Source organism: Trachurus japonicus, chromosome 14 (assembly GCF_045865225.1).
Source record: "Trachurus japonicus isolate A0001 chromosome 14, Traja_1.0".
NCBI classification, from domain to species: domain Eukaryota; kingdom Metazoa; phylum Chordata; class Actinopteri; order Carangiformes; family Carangidae; genus Trachurus; species Trachurus japonicus.
In genome coordinates this window covers 17,457,948-17,474,912 of record NC_140920.1, presented here as the reverse complement: position 1 = coordinate 17,474,912, position 16,965 = coordinate 17,457,948, and the positions used below count along the sequence as shown (strand labels likewise).

At 38.5% G+C, this 16,965-nt stretch overlaps 1 protein-coding gene across 2 annotated transcripts; it reads left to right on the top strand.

Annotated features, from left to right (window-relative positions):
- Positions 1 to 811: 811 nt before the first annotated feature.
- Positions 812 to 14,325, top strand: pou2f3 (POU class 2 homeobox 3). Of its 2 annotated transcripts, XM_085796842.1 has the most exons (13): positions 812 to 951; positions 1,265 to 1,321; positions 5,377 to 5,405; positions 7,280 to 7,378; positions 7,830 to 7,935; positions 8,622 to 8,710; positions 8,831 to 9,007; positions 10,235 to 10,376; positions 10,843 to 10,976; positions 11,636 to 11,800; positions 12,093 to 12,135; positions 12,530 to 12,644; positions 13,670 to 14,325. In XM_085796842.1, the coding sequence occupies exons 2-13, from the start codon at positions 1,273 to 1,275 to the stop codon at positions 13,707 to 13,709; spliced, it is 1,188 nt and encodes a 395-aa protein (XP_085652968.1). In that variant the 5' UTR covers positions 812 to 951; positions 1,265 to 1,272; the 3' UTR covers positions 13,710 to 14,325. The 2 variants fall into 2 exon arrangements, with proteins under 2 accessions (XP_085652968.1, XP_085652969.1); XM_085796843.1 differs by lacking the exon at positions 812 to 951 and having other exon boundaries at positions 1,120 to 1,321; positions 13,670 to 13,853.
- The last annotated feature ends 2,640 nt before the right edge of the window (positions 14,326 to 16,965 follow it).

The window sequence follows — 16,965 nt, the reverse complement described above, 5'->3', positions numbered from 1 at the left end:
TGAGTTTTCGCCCATGGGAAGTATGACTTCCTTGGAAGAAGAAAGAAAGAAAGAAAGAAAGAAGAAGAATTCCTAGGAATACAATAGTGTCCCGGCAGCTTAGCTGCCCGGACCCTAAAAAGGGGAAAACAAGAAAAGAAATAAGAAACTCCATAACAAAGGTGTTAAATGTGAACAATCCAGACTTTAAACTAGAATTCGTCTCAGAGAAATTAAACCACATTTCTAAAAGCTTCTTGATGAGACAAACAGTGCTAAATGGTGTGGAGAACATAGAAAATGTATAAATAATCAAATAAAAAAATGGCTCAGGATTAATTTAGGGGGCAGGCTTAAAGAATGCATCAAAATAACAACAGTTTAACCTGTTTGTAGGAAGTTTCTTGTTCTTTTCTTGATAACTCTCATTTAATAACATTCGAAAATAACACACTACAGTTTTGGTTTTCTTTGTCAATACTGTGAAATAGGAAAATGGTCTCAGACTTTTGGAAACACTGTACCCGTGAAATTTTATTCAATTTCATAATTTTTACTTCCTTTGTCGAAAAAACACAAGTTCTCAAAATGACCAATAGACCAATATTGAGTTTTATCAGTTGCAAAGAATTATATAAATGTTTTCTTGTTATTCAAACTACTTTGAAGAAGACTCATCCTTTCAGCATGGACACACACACACACACACACACACACACACACACTGTAAATTTGCAGTACCCCATTGTTGTTTTATGCAAACAGTCTGAAGCTGGATAGGACGCACAGAGTCATATGCAAATCAGCCTATCAGCCAGTGTGGGGTGAACTGCAGAGGTGAATGTTTCTCCACTTAGGAAAATGCCGATGGGCAGCTGTGGATTTCCAAAAGTTTTTATCCTGACACCAACTTCTTTGTGAATAATCAGGGAGAGCGACAGGAGCTGCAGCAGCACAGACTGTTTACCTGAGGTGAGTCACTCCTCCAAGTCTGAGTTTTTACAGGTGTCACTCTTTCATGTCAGGCTGAGTTTTAATAAGAGCTGCTCATGTGTTGCACCTGACAGAGGCGACTGTGCTGGAGCTTTATGGGACTATCTGCTTCAGCTTATGAATATTACAACTAGGGATTGGGCAGGAGTGTGTATCCAGTTTGTGTGGTGGTGTGTGAAGGGGAGGGCGCATTAGAATAAACTCAAGATCATTTTCCTGGGTGGCCTGAGTGCTTCATTGTCCCGCTAAAGTTACAATCCAGTAGGAAAATCAGCTATATTTATCATTACAGATATTAAGATGAGCGCAGACACGGTGGAACAGTCGGAGGCTCCAGCTGAACAGGCAGGTAAGGATGATCCACCTTCGCTACGATGCACCTTAACGCCGCTGAATAATCTGAACAAGCAGATAAAGTTCAGTGGATGTGAATCAGGAAAAGTGTCTGTGTTTATTCTGCTGTGTTGATTCTGTCGCTGCCACCGATGCCACAGTTTCACAGAGAGTTTGTTGACGTCTTTAAAATCGGAAAAAGGAAGAAGAGTTACATTTATTAGTTTTTATTTTATTAATTGCTTTCTTTATAGAGTCAAAACTTATCACCTTTAACATTAAGGATAACATAGGAAACTTACATGTGTGTCAGTTTATAAAGGATGTTTGGAAAAGTCTGAATTAAAATTGGAAAAAGGAAGAAGCGTTACATTTCTTAGTTTTTATTTGATTAATTGCTTTCTTTATAGAGTCATAACTTGTCAGTTTTAAGGGTAACAGGAAACTTACATATGTGTCAGTTTATAAAGGATGTTTGGAAAAGTCTGAATTATATTTTATAGTCTGGATTATCAGAGGATATTTGGTGATATTTGGTGCAAGTGCTAGTGAAATGAATTAGGAAGGCAATTTTGACAAATGAACGCAGACTGAATTTATGGCAACAGATCATATGAGTGCTCATTGATCTTTATTGTTGTTGTTCACATCAGGTTTTAGAAACATTTTGCACTTTATTCAAATGCAACGTTACACAGATGCTCCATGCAGCATGACTCAGACATTATTCACATCATTCATCACAGTGAGGCCTGATGATGTGGTGCAAATTAAAGATAAAACTGCAGCAGTTCAACTTGCTCCTGCTTCATAGGCAGCCATATGTGTGAGTGTGTGTGTCTGCATGTGTGAGTGTAGACACTCTGGCAGTTGGCTGCTATACCAGGATGCACCTGAGGCTGTTTGCCTGCTGCCCGGGGGCTGAGGACGTAACCAGCAACAAAACAAAACCAGGAACCAGCAACAGAAAATGTGGAACTTTTATTGAGACAATGTGTGAGTGAGAGAAGTGAGCGGCTCCGTTGCATGGAAGTGCTGAATGTCAGTTTTTTGTCAACACGATCGTCAAAAGTTGTTTTGTTAGTTACGTTACACGATCAGGTGGACTGGTACCTGCCACAGGTGCATTTTGCCCGCCATGTATCTTATCATCTTATCAACAACAGTCATGGCATAACCAAGTCTCAGGAGGCCTGTCTGTGTTATTTTAAAGGGTTGAGTCACTCAAATTAAACATATTATTACATTTTTTACCTTACATCTGCAGGTTCAGTTTTATTCTCCCTGTTTGCCACAGACTAATGTAATGGGATATAAACTGTGACATCCCCAAGAATGAAGAATAACATTAAAAGCAATGAATTAATGAAATTCAGCTCCAGAGTTGCAGGTAGAAATCTGCATGGAGCAAAAATCATTAGTGGGAACTGATCCTTTAAAAACACTTTGAAATCAGCAGGGGAAATACTTTCTCTGTCATTGTGTGATAGTTTTTGTTCTGAACATGCCTCATATTACACACAGCTGTGCTCCAGTGTAGACGATCTCAAAATGATTGATTTACATACGTTTTGGAGGTTAAACTCGAATCTATCTTCATTGCGCTGAGTGGTGACTCTTTATATTTCTGTCTCACCACATGGACGTCGCTCAGACACGAGGTGGATGATGGACGGTGACTGTGAACAGAGCAGGACAGTCTGAGTCCTGAGTGTGGACAGATTCAGACAGCAGAAGCACTTTGGGAGGGAAAGTTCATGGTTAAAATTTACACATAATAATAACAATGATAATATTACAGTAATTGTGCTTTAATTCACCTTTCACCTTTTCGGTATTAAATCAAGAAACCATAAACAAGCTGATGCATGTTAAAGTTGGGGGGAACATTTTGCAGATACTGTACATCCATTTTTTTTTTTTTATGTTTCCTGACAACGTTGATAAAAACAGATTAAATTCTCATTTAAATCTGCTATTTGCTGTTGCAAATTAGTCTGATTTAAATATAATTTCTAGGAGGCAGAGTAATATTCATATTCAGGTTAACACCTGTCACATTTTAAATCATCAGCTGAGTTGAGTTGAGTTAAATTCACTGAAAAACAAACAACAAATAGACCAGAGTGGCAGAGTAAATGATCATTACAGACTGAACTGAACTGAACTGAACAATGTAAAGCTAAACCTCTGGTTCTGTTCTTGTGATGTGTTCAGACTTGAATATGGACAAAATTAACTACACTCTGATTTAAAGTTGCTGTTAATGTTCACTAGTGCATGAAGGAATCAAGAGCAGCACATGAAACAGATCATACAGAATCAGATCTCAGAAAACAAAACAAAACAAAAGTATTAAACCTTTACAGAGACTTTGTTTGTTTGTAATGTCTGTTCATTTCACCTGAAAAGACCAAAACCAACACTGTATTGATCCAACTGATTATTACTGTTTATTCCTCTGAGCCACACAACATTAAAAACACATACAGTGGTTTATTTTTGATTCAAGTGTCATCTCCACCTTGTATTGATCCCCTTCTCTTTAGGAAATGACCAAGTCTTTTTGTTTTTAATGAAACAAACATAACTCAGTGTTGAAGCTTATTCTTCCCTGAGCTGATGCCACAGATGTAAATTAAGTCAGAAGTTAATGCATTGTTTATTGAAAATAACAATTTACAGTGATTTTTTTTAATAGCATAACTCCAAAAATAGTAGGCTACTTTTAATAATAATAGTACAGAATTGGAAAACAGCGTCAGTGACTGTTCACAGCAGAAAAGTCACATTGAGCCTTGAAGAAGACGAACTAAAGTCGTAAAGAGATGTTTGACTCAGAGCGATGATGTCACTCAGTGCACTTTACTTGTATTTTGTTCACTTATAGAAAATCTACAGACAGCGTGCATGATGAAATCACTGGTTTGAGAATTTGAATGAAATGCTGTAAACGACTTTTCTTTTTGTGTGTGTGTGTGTGTTTGCTTGTGGCCGTCATTTCCAGTACATGTGCGTGTCAGTGTGTGAGTGTGTTTGCAGCCAGAGCTCTAACACCGGCTTCCTGCACTCTGAGCTGATTTGCATGACTTGGTCATTTCCATACTGGAAGTTTTGGCTGTGAAGCTGGTTGTACTGGGAGAGAAGTACCACAGTGTTGTGGTGGTGGTGATGAGCAGTGTGTGTGTGTGTGTGTGTGTGTGTGTCCAGGTGGGGGTGGGAATGAGGTGGAGTGTGTGGAGGTTATAGGTATATTTGCATTGTGTGTCTCCAGCAGCTCGCTGCCTCTCTCTCATACACACTCTGTCCAAAAAGCCCAATTTGACATTCAAATGATGTGAGCTTTATCCAGCTTTATGAGCTCTCCTCCTCCTCCTCCTCCTCCTCCGTCCTCTGTCCTCCACACACCCCGCACCCGCACCGATACCGTGTCCTGCATTTCAGAGGAAAAACGTCCCCTCTTAAAAAGATGATTGCACACCGTTCTGTGTGAACAAGCTGCTGTGCACGATGAAAACTCCTGTTACTACACTACATATGTTATAATTGTTCATGCATGATAAACAGCCACCCTGACTATCAGGCCAGATCATTATAACAAATGCATTAATATGTAATAAACATTTTACTGCTGGTATTGAGGTTTATCCGGTTTTTTAAATAGCCCTTTTTCATTTATGTTTGTAGTTAATGGCTGTTTTCATTTGGTTATTAAGTTGATTTTCTTTCTGTAATTTTAATTCAACTTTATTGCCACAAGACAAGTTAACATCTTCAAATAGCTAATTTTTTGTCTGATGTCTTAACTTGAGATAAATTAGGCATAAATGCACTTACTGTTATATGTTATCATTTGCCTGCTGCGTTTTGTGAATTTATATAAATAAAGCAAATCAAATGAAGAACATACTGCACATTCAAATAATTTTCAAATGAAGTTAAATGACAATCCACTGATTTCATTGCAGCTTAACCAACAGTATGAACACATGTAGCGAACAGCTGATGCAAACTGACTGAATGTGATCTTTGGATAATTTTCTGAATCTCTTCCTCTTTTTCCACATTTAGACCAAAACGGAATCGACTTCAATCGACAAGTGAGTAACAGAGTTCATTATAACTTCCTTCACTTCCTGTGTTCAAATTCCTGTGAACGAGACTTTCCATGAACAGGAGGTTTTCTGTCATCAGCAGGATTTGGATCTCTCTGTGTAGCAAGTACTGATCTTTTCCTGTTATAGTTACCGCCACATGTGTCTCAGGTGACTATTTGAGATCAGACCTCATTTTCCCGCTTCAAATGCAAATGAAAGCGTGTTGTGCAGATAAAAAGAAGGTTGTGCATCATGTCTGTTTGGAAAAACAGAAATAAAAAGAACAAGAAGCAACATTAATCTCATTGGGCTTTTAATTTTCAGCCAAGTTAGTGAGTATGAATCAGATCACACAAGATGCACATTAATGTCAGATGTGAACAGGACCTTAGACATCATGGATGTCAGGTTCATTTAAATACATTAGATAATAATTAAACCCATGGTGATGTTGCATCGTCTGCCTCACTCAGTTCTTGCATATTTGGCTTTTATTCAGTATAAGAAAGACTCAGTCGCTTATTCCAACAGCTGGATCCTGCTGTTTTTTTTGGACATTTTAATAGTGTCAGTGGCAGATCCATATATATTTGGTGTTTTAGTGTAGCGGTTTCCAAGCCTTTGTTTCATTCGCAGCCAGTTTAACCAAAGGGAGGTATTAATGTGTCGGATTTATTCACTTTTACTAAGCGCTAAAACTGTGCAAGAAATTCATTTTGAAAAACATTTAGGCTCATTGCAACTGTCTCACTTGGCTCATGGGATTTTGTTTCCTCGTGGGATTTATTGAAGATAAGAAAAATGTTGACTATCATGAGACGTTAAGTCTATATTCTTTGGACTTAATAACGAGGCTCAGTTGGAGTATAAACAGCCCAGAGCCATTTGAATGATACTAAACGTACCTTCACCCGAGACGTGAGGTTCAACCGACTTCAGATAACTAACATCCTGAGGATAAACTACCTGCTCGCCCCACAGACTGTCAATAACGACTGCCATCTCTTAACTTAATGAACATCTCAAATAGTTTGCAGCTATTTGGATTCTTCTCCAAACATTGTTCCTGCACCTTTTACTCTCTTCCAGGAAGTGCCCTGGCTGTCGGGGGCTGGGGTGGTGGTGGGAGGGGCGGGAGGGGCAGGGGGAGCGGCAGTGAGGGGGTTGAGTGGGATTTGCATACCGGCTTGCCCAAGGGGAGGGAAGGAGTCATCTCTCTTTGTCGCTCTTTGTATAATGTTTAGTGACCAAACTGGTCCTGGAGCTACTGCATGAGTGAGTGTGTGTGTGTGTGTGCGTGTGTGCGTGTGTGTGTGTGTGTGTGTGGGAGGGTGGGGGTGGCGGGGTCGCAGGATGAGACACGATTTATTGCTAAAAGTTGAACATGAATGTGTATTTGTGTGAGTTTAGTACAAATCAACCACACACACACACACACACACACACACACACTGAACTCTATTGTTTATTGTTTTGATCACTTCCACATGTTATGTTGTTTTATTCTAAGTATGTTTGTGTAATTTTCCATCAGGTTGTCATACAGTACTATTATAATGATGTAGAAAAGTAAAACTACACTCGTTTGTGGAGGCCTGTGTGGTTTTATTGAAGCCTGCACGGTGTTGTTATCAAGTGATTTAATGAAGGTGAATAATAGTGAACTGGACTGTGTGTAATGGCAACTTTTTAAAGACATATGTGTATTTAGCAAAAGTACAAAGTACCAGAAACATTTTGAAGCTAAAAGAAGCCAAAAAAGAAATCATAGAGGTTACAATACACAAATGTCCCATTAAAACCCACTAGGTTTGTACAGTTTCTCTTCCATAAGAAGGAGTTCATGCAGATGGTTGACTGTGCTCTCGATGTCTTAGATAAAGACCGAGGACATCAACGATTCACCTCACACAGCTTCCTCACTGAAGACATGTCACCTGACACAGAGTGCGCAGGTCCACGGTCAGCTGACTGGGGTAAGACTCACTTAACTCTGGGTGTTTGACATCTGAACACAGGAGGGACACAGTCTGAAAGTCGATTATCTTTTACATTTAAAAAAAAAATCTGTCTCTTTTAATCCCTGAAACTTTTTGTGGACATTCAGGACAAAATCTGAAACAAAGACACATGAACACATTATCGGTCATTTGGACGCCATTGTTTCCCTATCCAATAAGATTTAATAATGTGCAAGACATTTGTTGAAATTGTTAAGTATCCTGTATGTGATCTGCTTAACGCAGCATGGCCCTTTCCTTATGTATTGTATATATATTAGATCATAAAGTTGTTATTATTACAGATACATCTTTGTCATCTGTGGTAAAGTTTGATTCACCTCTGCTCCACCCTGAGTCTTCGTCTCCCTGTGCAGGTGAGTTGAGACTAAATGTTGTGTTGCTGTGTGTTGTGTTTCTGCTGCAGGAGCTCACCTCTCTACACACCTTGCAGCAGCTGGTCCTGATGCCTCCGTCTCACCTGTCCTCCCCCTCCTCCTTCCTGCTCTCACAGACCCCCACCAGTCACCAAGGTGGGCTCCTTAAAACAACTGTGTGAATGATTGATCTTTGCAGATATAAAGATAATCTTCTGTTGAAACACACTAGCTTGTTTTCCTGCATTAGGAGGTTGTTAACTAAGCTTAGCATAAAGACTGGACCCATAAAGAAATAGCTTATAATTGTCTAAAGTTAAAGGGATAGTTCAACATTTTGGCAAATTCTCCTATTACCATAATCCCTATAGTCATAGGGGAAGGTTCATTACCTTTAATTGTCAGCGCATGTTGTTTTGAGAGGTGAATGGTACAGGGTCCCCTGTCCCTCAAAACTCATCAAATATACAATCCAACAACTCCAAAACGCTCTTGTGGACAAGTTGCACTTTCACCACGCTATGAAATAATAATGTAACATTATGAGACGGAGTTGTTTTCAAGGCAAATGCAGCTTGTGTCTCTTCCCCATGGATCTCAAAACAACATGCAAAACAAATGAACCTGCTCCTATGACTATAGAGATTATGGCAATAGGCGAATTTGCCAAAATCTTGAACTATCCCTTTAAAAATAAACCTCCACTGACTCTAAACAAAGCTCTGTGTTTTTCAGGCTGTATCTCATTAATTGAATCAATGCAGTCATGAAAACTTTGATGATGCGTCTAAAAAAACAACAACAGGTAACTGATCTGAAACCTGCTGTTTTTCCCTTGGCAGCTCTTCTGCAGCAGAACCTACTGTCTCTTCCCAGCCAGAGCCAAACGAGTCTCCTTCAGCATCAACCTGGCCTCGCTCTCACTCCACAGGTACTGATATTGATTATTGATTATTGACATTATCTGATGTGTCTCTGGCACCTCACCACCAAACAGCAGAATAAAACTGAGTGTTTCTTGTGTTTCCTCTGTGATGTTTGTCCGATCCAGGCCATGAGTCGCTCTGGTCTGGCGGGACCGTCCATGGAGAACCACATGGACATGTCTCATCTGCAGATGCCCAAACACATGTCAGTACCACCGCAGGAGGAACCCAGTGATCTGGAGGAACTGGAACAATTTGCAAAAGCGTTCAAACAAAGACGCATCAAACTGGGCTTCACTCAGGTAATGAGGAGAAAAAAAAAACTCATCTGGTTTTTCTTTTAAAGACTAGTCTGAATACAATCAGCTTTTTAGTGAATGAGGTTTTGTGTTCTCAAATTGGTTTGAGATAGACAGAGCTCAGTGGGGAAATGATGACGTCCATACAGCGATCAGGAAGTGAAAATTTAAAGACAGTCGTGTGGTTTCTGTCTGACGTTGAGAGCGCTGCTAATAAAATATGATCAGACTACATCCACACAGTCCTCATGAAGCAGATGTATGTTCAGACCTTTTATTATCCATACAGTGTGTCCATGGTGGTTCCCTCAGGTTTCAATAAGACCTGGTTTTCTTTACTGAAGAAAGGAAAAAAAGACAATTTAAGAACAAAGAGAATCCTGTAAAATGAATTTTTTTTTTTACATTTTTAAAGATTTTCTTTCTAAAATTAGGCTACATTAGATTTATCAATAAACAGCTTAATCTTATAAATGATTATTCTGTCAGCTTCAGATACAAGGTAAAAATGGTAAATCAACTGTAAAAAGCAAACAAAACAAAACAAACAGTGTATGCCCTATTACATACTGCCAGATTCTTCTCAATTTGTAGTTTTTACATTGCACCACCACAGAATTATTAAAAAAGGTATACTTACAGCATTCATTAACTTTAAACTCTGCCAGATGTCAGACTGATGTTAATCAGGTTTTATAATATACTAAATACTTGTTACCTACATGTGTTTTAAGGATCGACCCCTTTACTCCCCAAATCCACCAATTGTTCCTCTCTCAGTACCGACCGACTGTTGCTACCAGACATGAGAGAGTCAACTGATAAGATAAATGGGGGTCATAAAACGCTTCACTTTATTTATTGCTTTGCTCTTATTTTCATATTTGCCATCATGTGTGAGCCGCGTGCAGATGGTGGTTGCGTTCATGAACACAAGACCATTCCAAAGAAAAATGGTTCAAATTACATGGAAAAAATCGAAATGACTTCATGTTTGCATGAGATTTTAGGATCTATTTAGGGTTTAATTTTTATTCACAAATTTTTGACTGAGTTCAGTCTTGACTCCATCCACAAATGATTGGAAGATGTGGTTATGCTTGTAAATTAACTTTGACTTAATAATTTTATATATTTTTATCGGATTGATCAAATAGGCTTCATTTTGTGATAAGAGGATGATGATGATGGTAAATGTGTGTGTGTGTGTGTGTGTGTGTCCCACCACAGGGAGACGTCGGCCTGGCGATGGGAAAACTCTATGGGAATGATTTCAGTCAGACCACGATCTCTCGCTTCGAGGCTCTGAACCTCAGCTTCAAAAACATGTGCAAGCTCAAACCTCTGCTGGAGAAGTGGCTGAGTGACGCAGGTGCATTTTTACTTACTACTTACTAACCCTCTTCAGGTGAAATGACCTCCTTATCTAAATGAGAACATACGCAAACCTCTCACTGATTTTCAGCGTTATCAATCAGAATGAGGGCATATTATTAGATGTTATTTGATAAAACAGGTCTGGGACAATTTAATTTCTGTCCACACTGTTAAAAATGTGTCTGTTAAAAGTAAGTAGTAAAAAGTATTTGTTATTGCCATCTGGTAAAATTATTTATTCGATGGATTGTGAAGGAATCAATATGATAAGAGAGCCAAAACAAGACACATCATAACTGGACCTATAAATGTCAGATTAATGCAATGAATGGACAGAAAAACAACTTGACACAGATTCTGAGTTAAAGCTGCAACAACAAAGACACTAACTGTGCAGAACAAAAATGATTGCTGTTGAACACTAATGGTTAACATGTGTGTCACATTTATTTCTGCATTAGAGAACTCACCTTCTGACGCCATGACCAACCCCACCACTCTGCCGCCGCTGTTGGAGGGCTACGGCCGCAAACGGAAAAAGAGGACGAGCATCGAAACGAACATCAAACTGACTCTGGAGAAACGTTTCCTCGACGTGAGTTCAAGATGTTTAACAGTGATGCTGCTCTTTTCTTTATAAATTTAATGGACACTAATGATGAAAAACTGGCTGTGTATGTAAATAAATGGAATATCATTAATATCACACAACCACACCTGAAAAACCTTGTTCATAACTAACAAAAAACTTACTGAAAGTGAAACCACTGAATGTGGACTTGTAACATTATAAAGAATATGTTTTAGCCTGTAAAATGGTGAGAAATTATGATTTACTATCAGACTGTTATTAAAATAAAGACTACAAATTTAAAATAAATGCAAATATAACCAAATTATTAGGTGTCCAGTAATCTACACTTATCCTATGAATGAACACATATATTTTATATTATTACAACTATGTTTTACCAGATTGTAATTCAAAGATTCTGTTTACATATCAGCCCCCTCTTAAGTGTGTCCTTATATGACAAATGAATTAACAATTACATCTTATTGATGCAACTTAAAGATGTATTTGAAACCATTTTTACAATGTTAATACACTGTAAATTCTTAATAGAAGGAAATAGAGCACCAATGTTAGAAAATTTTTAATTACAGTAGGCTACTAGTGTTGTCAGCATCTTATTCATGTGTCCATGTCCAAACATGAAGAGGGCTGAGTCGTGAACGTTGTTGTTTTTCCAGAACCCTAAACCCAACTCTGAGGAGATAACGCTGATCTCAGAGCAGCTGGCCATGGAGAAGGAAGTAGTTCGAGTCTGGTTCTGTAATCGACGTCAGAAAGAGAAGAGGATCTACTGTCCTGTGGCCAGTTTACCTGTCAAATCACACAGCTACAACTCCAGAATGGTTTGTTTATCCGACACAGACGCCTCATTCACACAAACTCACAAACACTCACCACCGCTGTTCGACTGTGGCAGGTGTGTGAACGACATAATGTCACATTCATGCATCACTTTGTGTAATTTTACTAATATGCTAATATAAAACTGTAGTGACCTAGAGAGAGATGATGAAAAACAACGATGGAAGAATCAATCCTCCATGAGCTGACATTATGAACATGAAAATTGTTGGTTATCAAGCTTAATATGTTTTGAAGTTTAATTTAATCTCATGTATTTTCACACTGTTTCAGGCCTCAGCATCCAGATCTTACAGTCCCCTGGCTTCAGGCGGAGGTTAGTTCTTTTTCCTGTATTGATTATGATCCTTTAATTATAAGCTGATCAACTTGATTCGATTAACTTCTCTGTGACAGGTACTGGGAGTAACGTATGTGATGAAATGCTTCTCTATATTGAAACAACTTATTTTTACCCTTCAGGGTCAATTTGCACATTAATCCAAATGCATTCGAAAAGTAACTCCGTGTGCTTCACTGCAGAAATATTACGTAAATCAACACAAATATATCATAAAACAAACAACACATAGTAACAAACTAAGCAGATGAATGTATCTGTACATTAATACATGATGCTGAATGCAGCTACACCTGTTTTGGATATAAATATGTATATGTTCTGTTTGTGTGCATATTCAGTAATTTTTTTTTTTACCTTTTCCTTCCAGTTTCTTCAAATTCCTCTCCAAACAGTGTCAGCCGTGAAGCTTCCCCCAACAACCTGTCCTCAGCTGCCGCCTCCTTAACGTCTCAGGCCAACGTGGCTTCCTACAGCACGTCAGGGTAAGAAACGTTCAATCAACTACATCAATCCTCTCTCTTACTGTCAGCAGATTTACCACAGCATGGAGCCTCTCATTTCTGAAGGAATAGTTCAATATCGTTAAATTCATTTCTGTTCTGGGAAAAGTAGTATTGATCTGGTGATCACCTTTTTTTTATACTTAGGTTTCAGTTAACACACGTCAGGTTTCCTGAGCAGATGTGATCCTCTGAAGCAAAAACTACAGTGGAGGACAAAATAGTAAAAATAAAATAGAGTAACAACAATAGAGTCAGTGAGTGAAGCATTAAAACAGGACACAGGCCCAGTGAGAACAGTTGCAGGCAGACAGATTGACATTGCAAGTAATTTCAGTGCATCGCTGCACTAAATAATAATGATAATTTATTTGGTATAGCAAAAAAATTCAAAAATTGCCTCACAACAATAGTCAACATCCTCATCATTGGCCACAAGATAAAACTGTGGAAAGACCACTACAACATTTGTCCATTAGTCTTCACAATGGTGATGACTAATGGCACAATACACAATAAACACAGACAAGACATAATCCACTAATGGAAAAATAGAAAGAGACCCTTAAAACAAATGCCAAATGAATAAATGAGTCTTCAGTTGCTTTTAAAAAGTTTCTAGGGAGACTGCCGACCGTAGACATAAAGGAAGAGAGCTCCAGAGAGTTGGAGCCACTACCTCAAATACATGTACAGTGCAATACAGATACATTATGTAAGGTAAATACAGTCAGCAGCTAGTTATCTTAGCTCTTAGCAGATCTGAAGACTGGAAAAACATCAGACCTGGGTGCAAAAACACCTGATGCAACAGTTTTCATTCATGTTGAAAGAAAAGTGTGGAAATGAGCCAATTAGTGGTTTTACAGGGAGCTTAGTGCCAAACCACATTAGCACATTAGTTTCCAAAAATGTTGCAGTGCTACTTAAGGCCATTTTATCAGGTGTTGACTTTTCTCTCTTTATTATTTTTACTGGGTAAATAATCTGTGACACTCCCTTTTCAGCTCCTGGTACCGCACATGGAATCCTGCAGCGTATCACTGATATAAAAACATGAACTGTATCATATGAAGCTTGTCAAGATTGTTTTTTGTTTGTTTGTTTATTTTTCTTTTTGAGAAGGATGTACACTAAAGATGTGACAGAGTAACACAATGTCCCTGTTAAGAACGGGGGAGAGGAGGTGGGGAGGGGGGGGTACGACCTACGACCACAGGCTCAAACCTTAAATGGACCCGTGAGACAAACCAGGAGCACGAGCAGAGGACGACAACACACCACAAATCTGTCAACAGTGAAGCTCTCACAAAACCTGACGGCCTCGAGCTGTTTGACTTACGTCCATGTGACTCGGCTGCAAAGATGAAGAGCACACAGAGGGGCCGCGCAGTGACAGATAACAGAAACACTGGTGGGTGGGAGGTCTCCCCGTTCACGCCCGTTTGCTCCTGGCTTCGGTTTTTAACTGTCGAGGCTCAAATAATCTGTTTGAATGTTGAAGGATCCAGGTCCCAGATCTGCAGTGATCTCTGTTGTTGCTGTTATGATGTGTTTTTATTGTTCATATTATAGTGTTGTGTTAGAAGTTTAACTCGATGTAATCCTACGCTGCGAACTGCGAAGCCTGTCTAAATAAATCTGCAGTTAAAAACAAAAGGGAGTAAACTGAACTTTCATCCGTATGTTGTTGATGGTGCAAAAAGGTCTTTTATTTAATTTACCACTGGAGTGTACCATCAGTGACCAGATTTGATCATTTTTTTGTTCTTTAAATGATAATTCTAGCTTGTTGCAACATTTTAATAAGCCATACGAACCACAGTTCGAAGTAACACTGAAACACTGAACACTGAAATCTGAGATGCAACAACAAAATGCACTGTAGGCTTTACATCTTAAAGTCAAATCAGATGCATGCTGTATGTTCCCAGATCTCACTGAAGACATCTTAACACTGCAAAAACTCAAAATCTTTCCAAGAATATTCTTTCTTGTCAAAATGTCTCATTACTAGTCAAAACTAATCTCTTTCCACTTAAAATAAGACTCATCACCTAAAAACTTGTTTTTAGATAATTTTCAGTTGTTTCAAACTAATTTTCACTTGTATAAGTATAAAAATCTGCCAGTGAAAGCAAGTTTTTTTGTGCTTGTAATAAGGAAGAAAAACTTGCTCCAGATTTTTCTATACTTACTTTAAGTGAAAATATGCTTGAAAGAAGTAAAACGCGTCTAAAAACAAGCTGCTTTTCAATGTGATGAGTCTTATTTTAAGTATAATTAGATTTGTTTTGACTAGAAATTACATTTTGATTAGAAATAAGACAAATATTCTTGGCAAGATATTTGAGTTTTTGCAGTGAAGGACAGAATTATCATTCTTAGAAAAAGAGGGATATTGCGGAGACATGATGGAGTTGAAGCTGTTTTGGGCAACATTTGAATCAAAACGCAATGACGGTTGTGGGGTTGTTTTCTCTCATTCAAATGTGACCAAACCACACCCACAACAGTCTTCAAGTCAACATCAACTTGCTCTCCAAACTTTAAATTTGTTCATGTCTGTTTTTGTCGAGTCCAAGTTGTTTATAAACTCAAAGCCTGATGTCACGGCCTCCGTTTGGCTTTCTGATCTCTTGGTTGATCATGACTCACTGTTTTGTCTCACTCCTCGAAAGTAATCTCGCACTGATTTGTACACACCTGCTGATTGACAGGTGTTCATGTCCCATTCACGCATTCAACTGGAAACACAAAAGGCTGCCTGTTGTCGTGTTACACAGGTCCAACCTTAAAGTTCAAACTGAGACAAGTTCAAATTTGTGTCATGTGCTGAAGCATCAACCCGCAAACCAACAATCCACCATGCTTGTTCTGCTTTCTGTTTGAATTGTTTATTCAATCCCTGTTTTTGCACCTTGTAAAACCTGCTGAATTGATGCATTAAGTCAAAAAAAAAAGGTTCTTCAGTTCCACTTCTGTCACAGAGGAAGTTTCAGCCTCTGATCAACAAACATTTCAAATGACACACTAAAGACGAAGACTTTTAGCCTAATTCTGCCACTCCAGCAGTGTGGCTCTGAGAAAGCACCAGCCTTTTCAGTTTCCTGGTTAAAGGATAAAACTGGAAACATTCTGTACTTTTATTATTGGCCAAACTACGGATGTTTTAATGGCCCCTGCTGACTTTAGTAAACAAAACATTTTTTAAACAGGAGGAACCTGTGCATTTGTTGGGAGGAATAGTTTCTGTTATATTTAGTGAGTATTTCATGCAAATCAGTGTCGGATTGGTTCAAAACAAACAGCTGTGGTCATATTAGTGTTAATGAATGAACATGCACAACTCATGGGCTCCTTCTTTATAACGTTTTGGACAAAAATGGCTAAGTGGGAGACGATATATCTGGCTTTTATGAAGAATATCTTTGACAATCTTCAGATGTTTCCTTCAATCTGGATGTGAGGATGTGAGTAAAGTCATTTTTTACTGTTGAGCTCTCCTGCAGCCGAAGTCTCGGTTTGTCTTTTATTCTGTTTGTTGTCGCTGTTTAATACAGACGCTCATAAAACTGCCTTTCAGAGCTCAGGTCAAGGTCTGACTGCTCCTGTTTGTTTAGTTGTTTAGTTGCCCTTGTTCAATAAATGTCTGTTTTGAGTGTCTTTTATTTTATTTTAGAGAAATGTTTTGCAGTGGAACTCCAGACTCCGTCCATCAAATGACTCCAATTGTAATTGTAATGTTATAATTTAATGTTACAGAAGGTACTTTTTTAAAGCAGAGTAAAGTTTTCACTGATGTATCTGAAGTTACCATGGTAACAGTTTAAAGTGGTTACAATGCCATGACTCTCTGAGCATCACCTCAAACTCCCGGGACCTTTAATAGGTTGTATTTACCGTCATTAAACAAAATGTGTTTGTCCTGAGTTTTACTTTTTTCCCTTGTACCTAAACCAAGGAGATGTTTCATATTTGTTTGTTTGGTGGCAGGATTGCGCAAAAAAAACCCCTACAAAACCAAGAACCAGCCATTAATGGGAGAAAGGTGTGGATCCAGAAAATGTTTAATCTCTTTTTTGAAAATTGTCTGATTCATTGTTGTTTGACACAAGAGACATGTTTGTGGTGTTTGGATCTATGACAGTACAGTTTAGTGCAGATTCAGATATTAAACCAACACTAAGGAACTTTTCAACCATCATATAATATTTTCATAACTTTTGTGATGGTACATCGACTTACAACAGGTTGAATGACACCTCTGTCATGGCCTGAGGGGGTCTGTATCGCCTTCACT

Coding starts and splice junctions, on each gene's coding strand:
- pou2f3 (XM_085796842.1), top strand. CDS start 1,273: ATGAGCGCAGACACGGTGGAACAGTCGGAGGCTCCAGCTGAACAGGCA. Junction 7,936..8,621: donor GACCCCCACCAGTCACCAAG/GTGGGCTCCTTA, acceptor TTCCCTTGGCAG/CTCTTCTGCAGCAGAACCTA. Junction 10,977..11,635: donor TGGAGAAACGTTTCCTCGAC/GTGAGTTCAAGA, acceptor TTGTTTTTCCAG/AACCCTAAACCCAACTCTGA.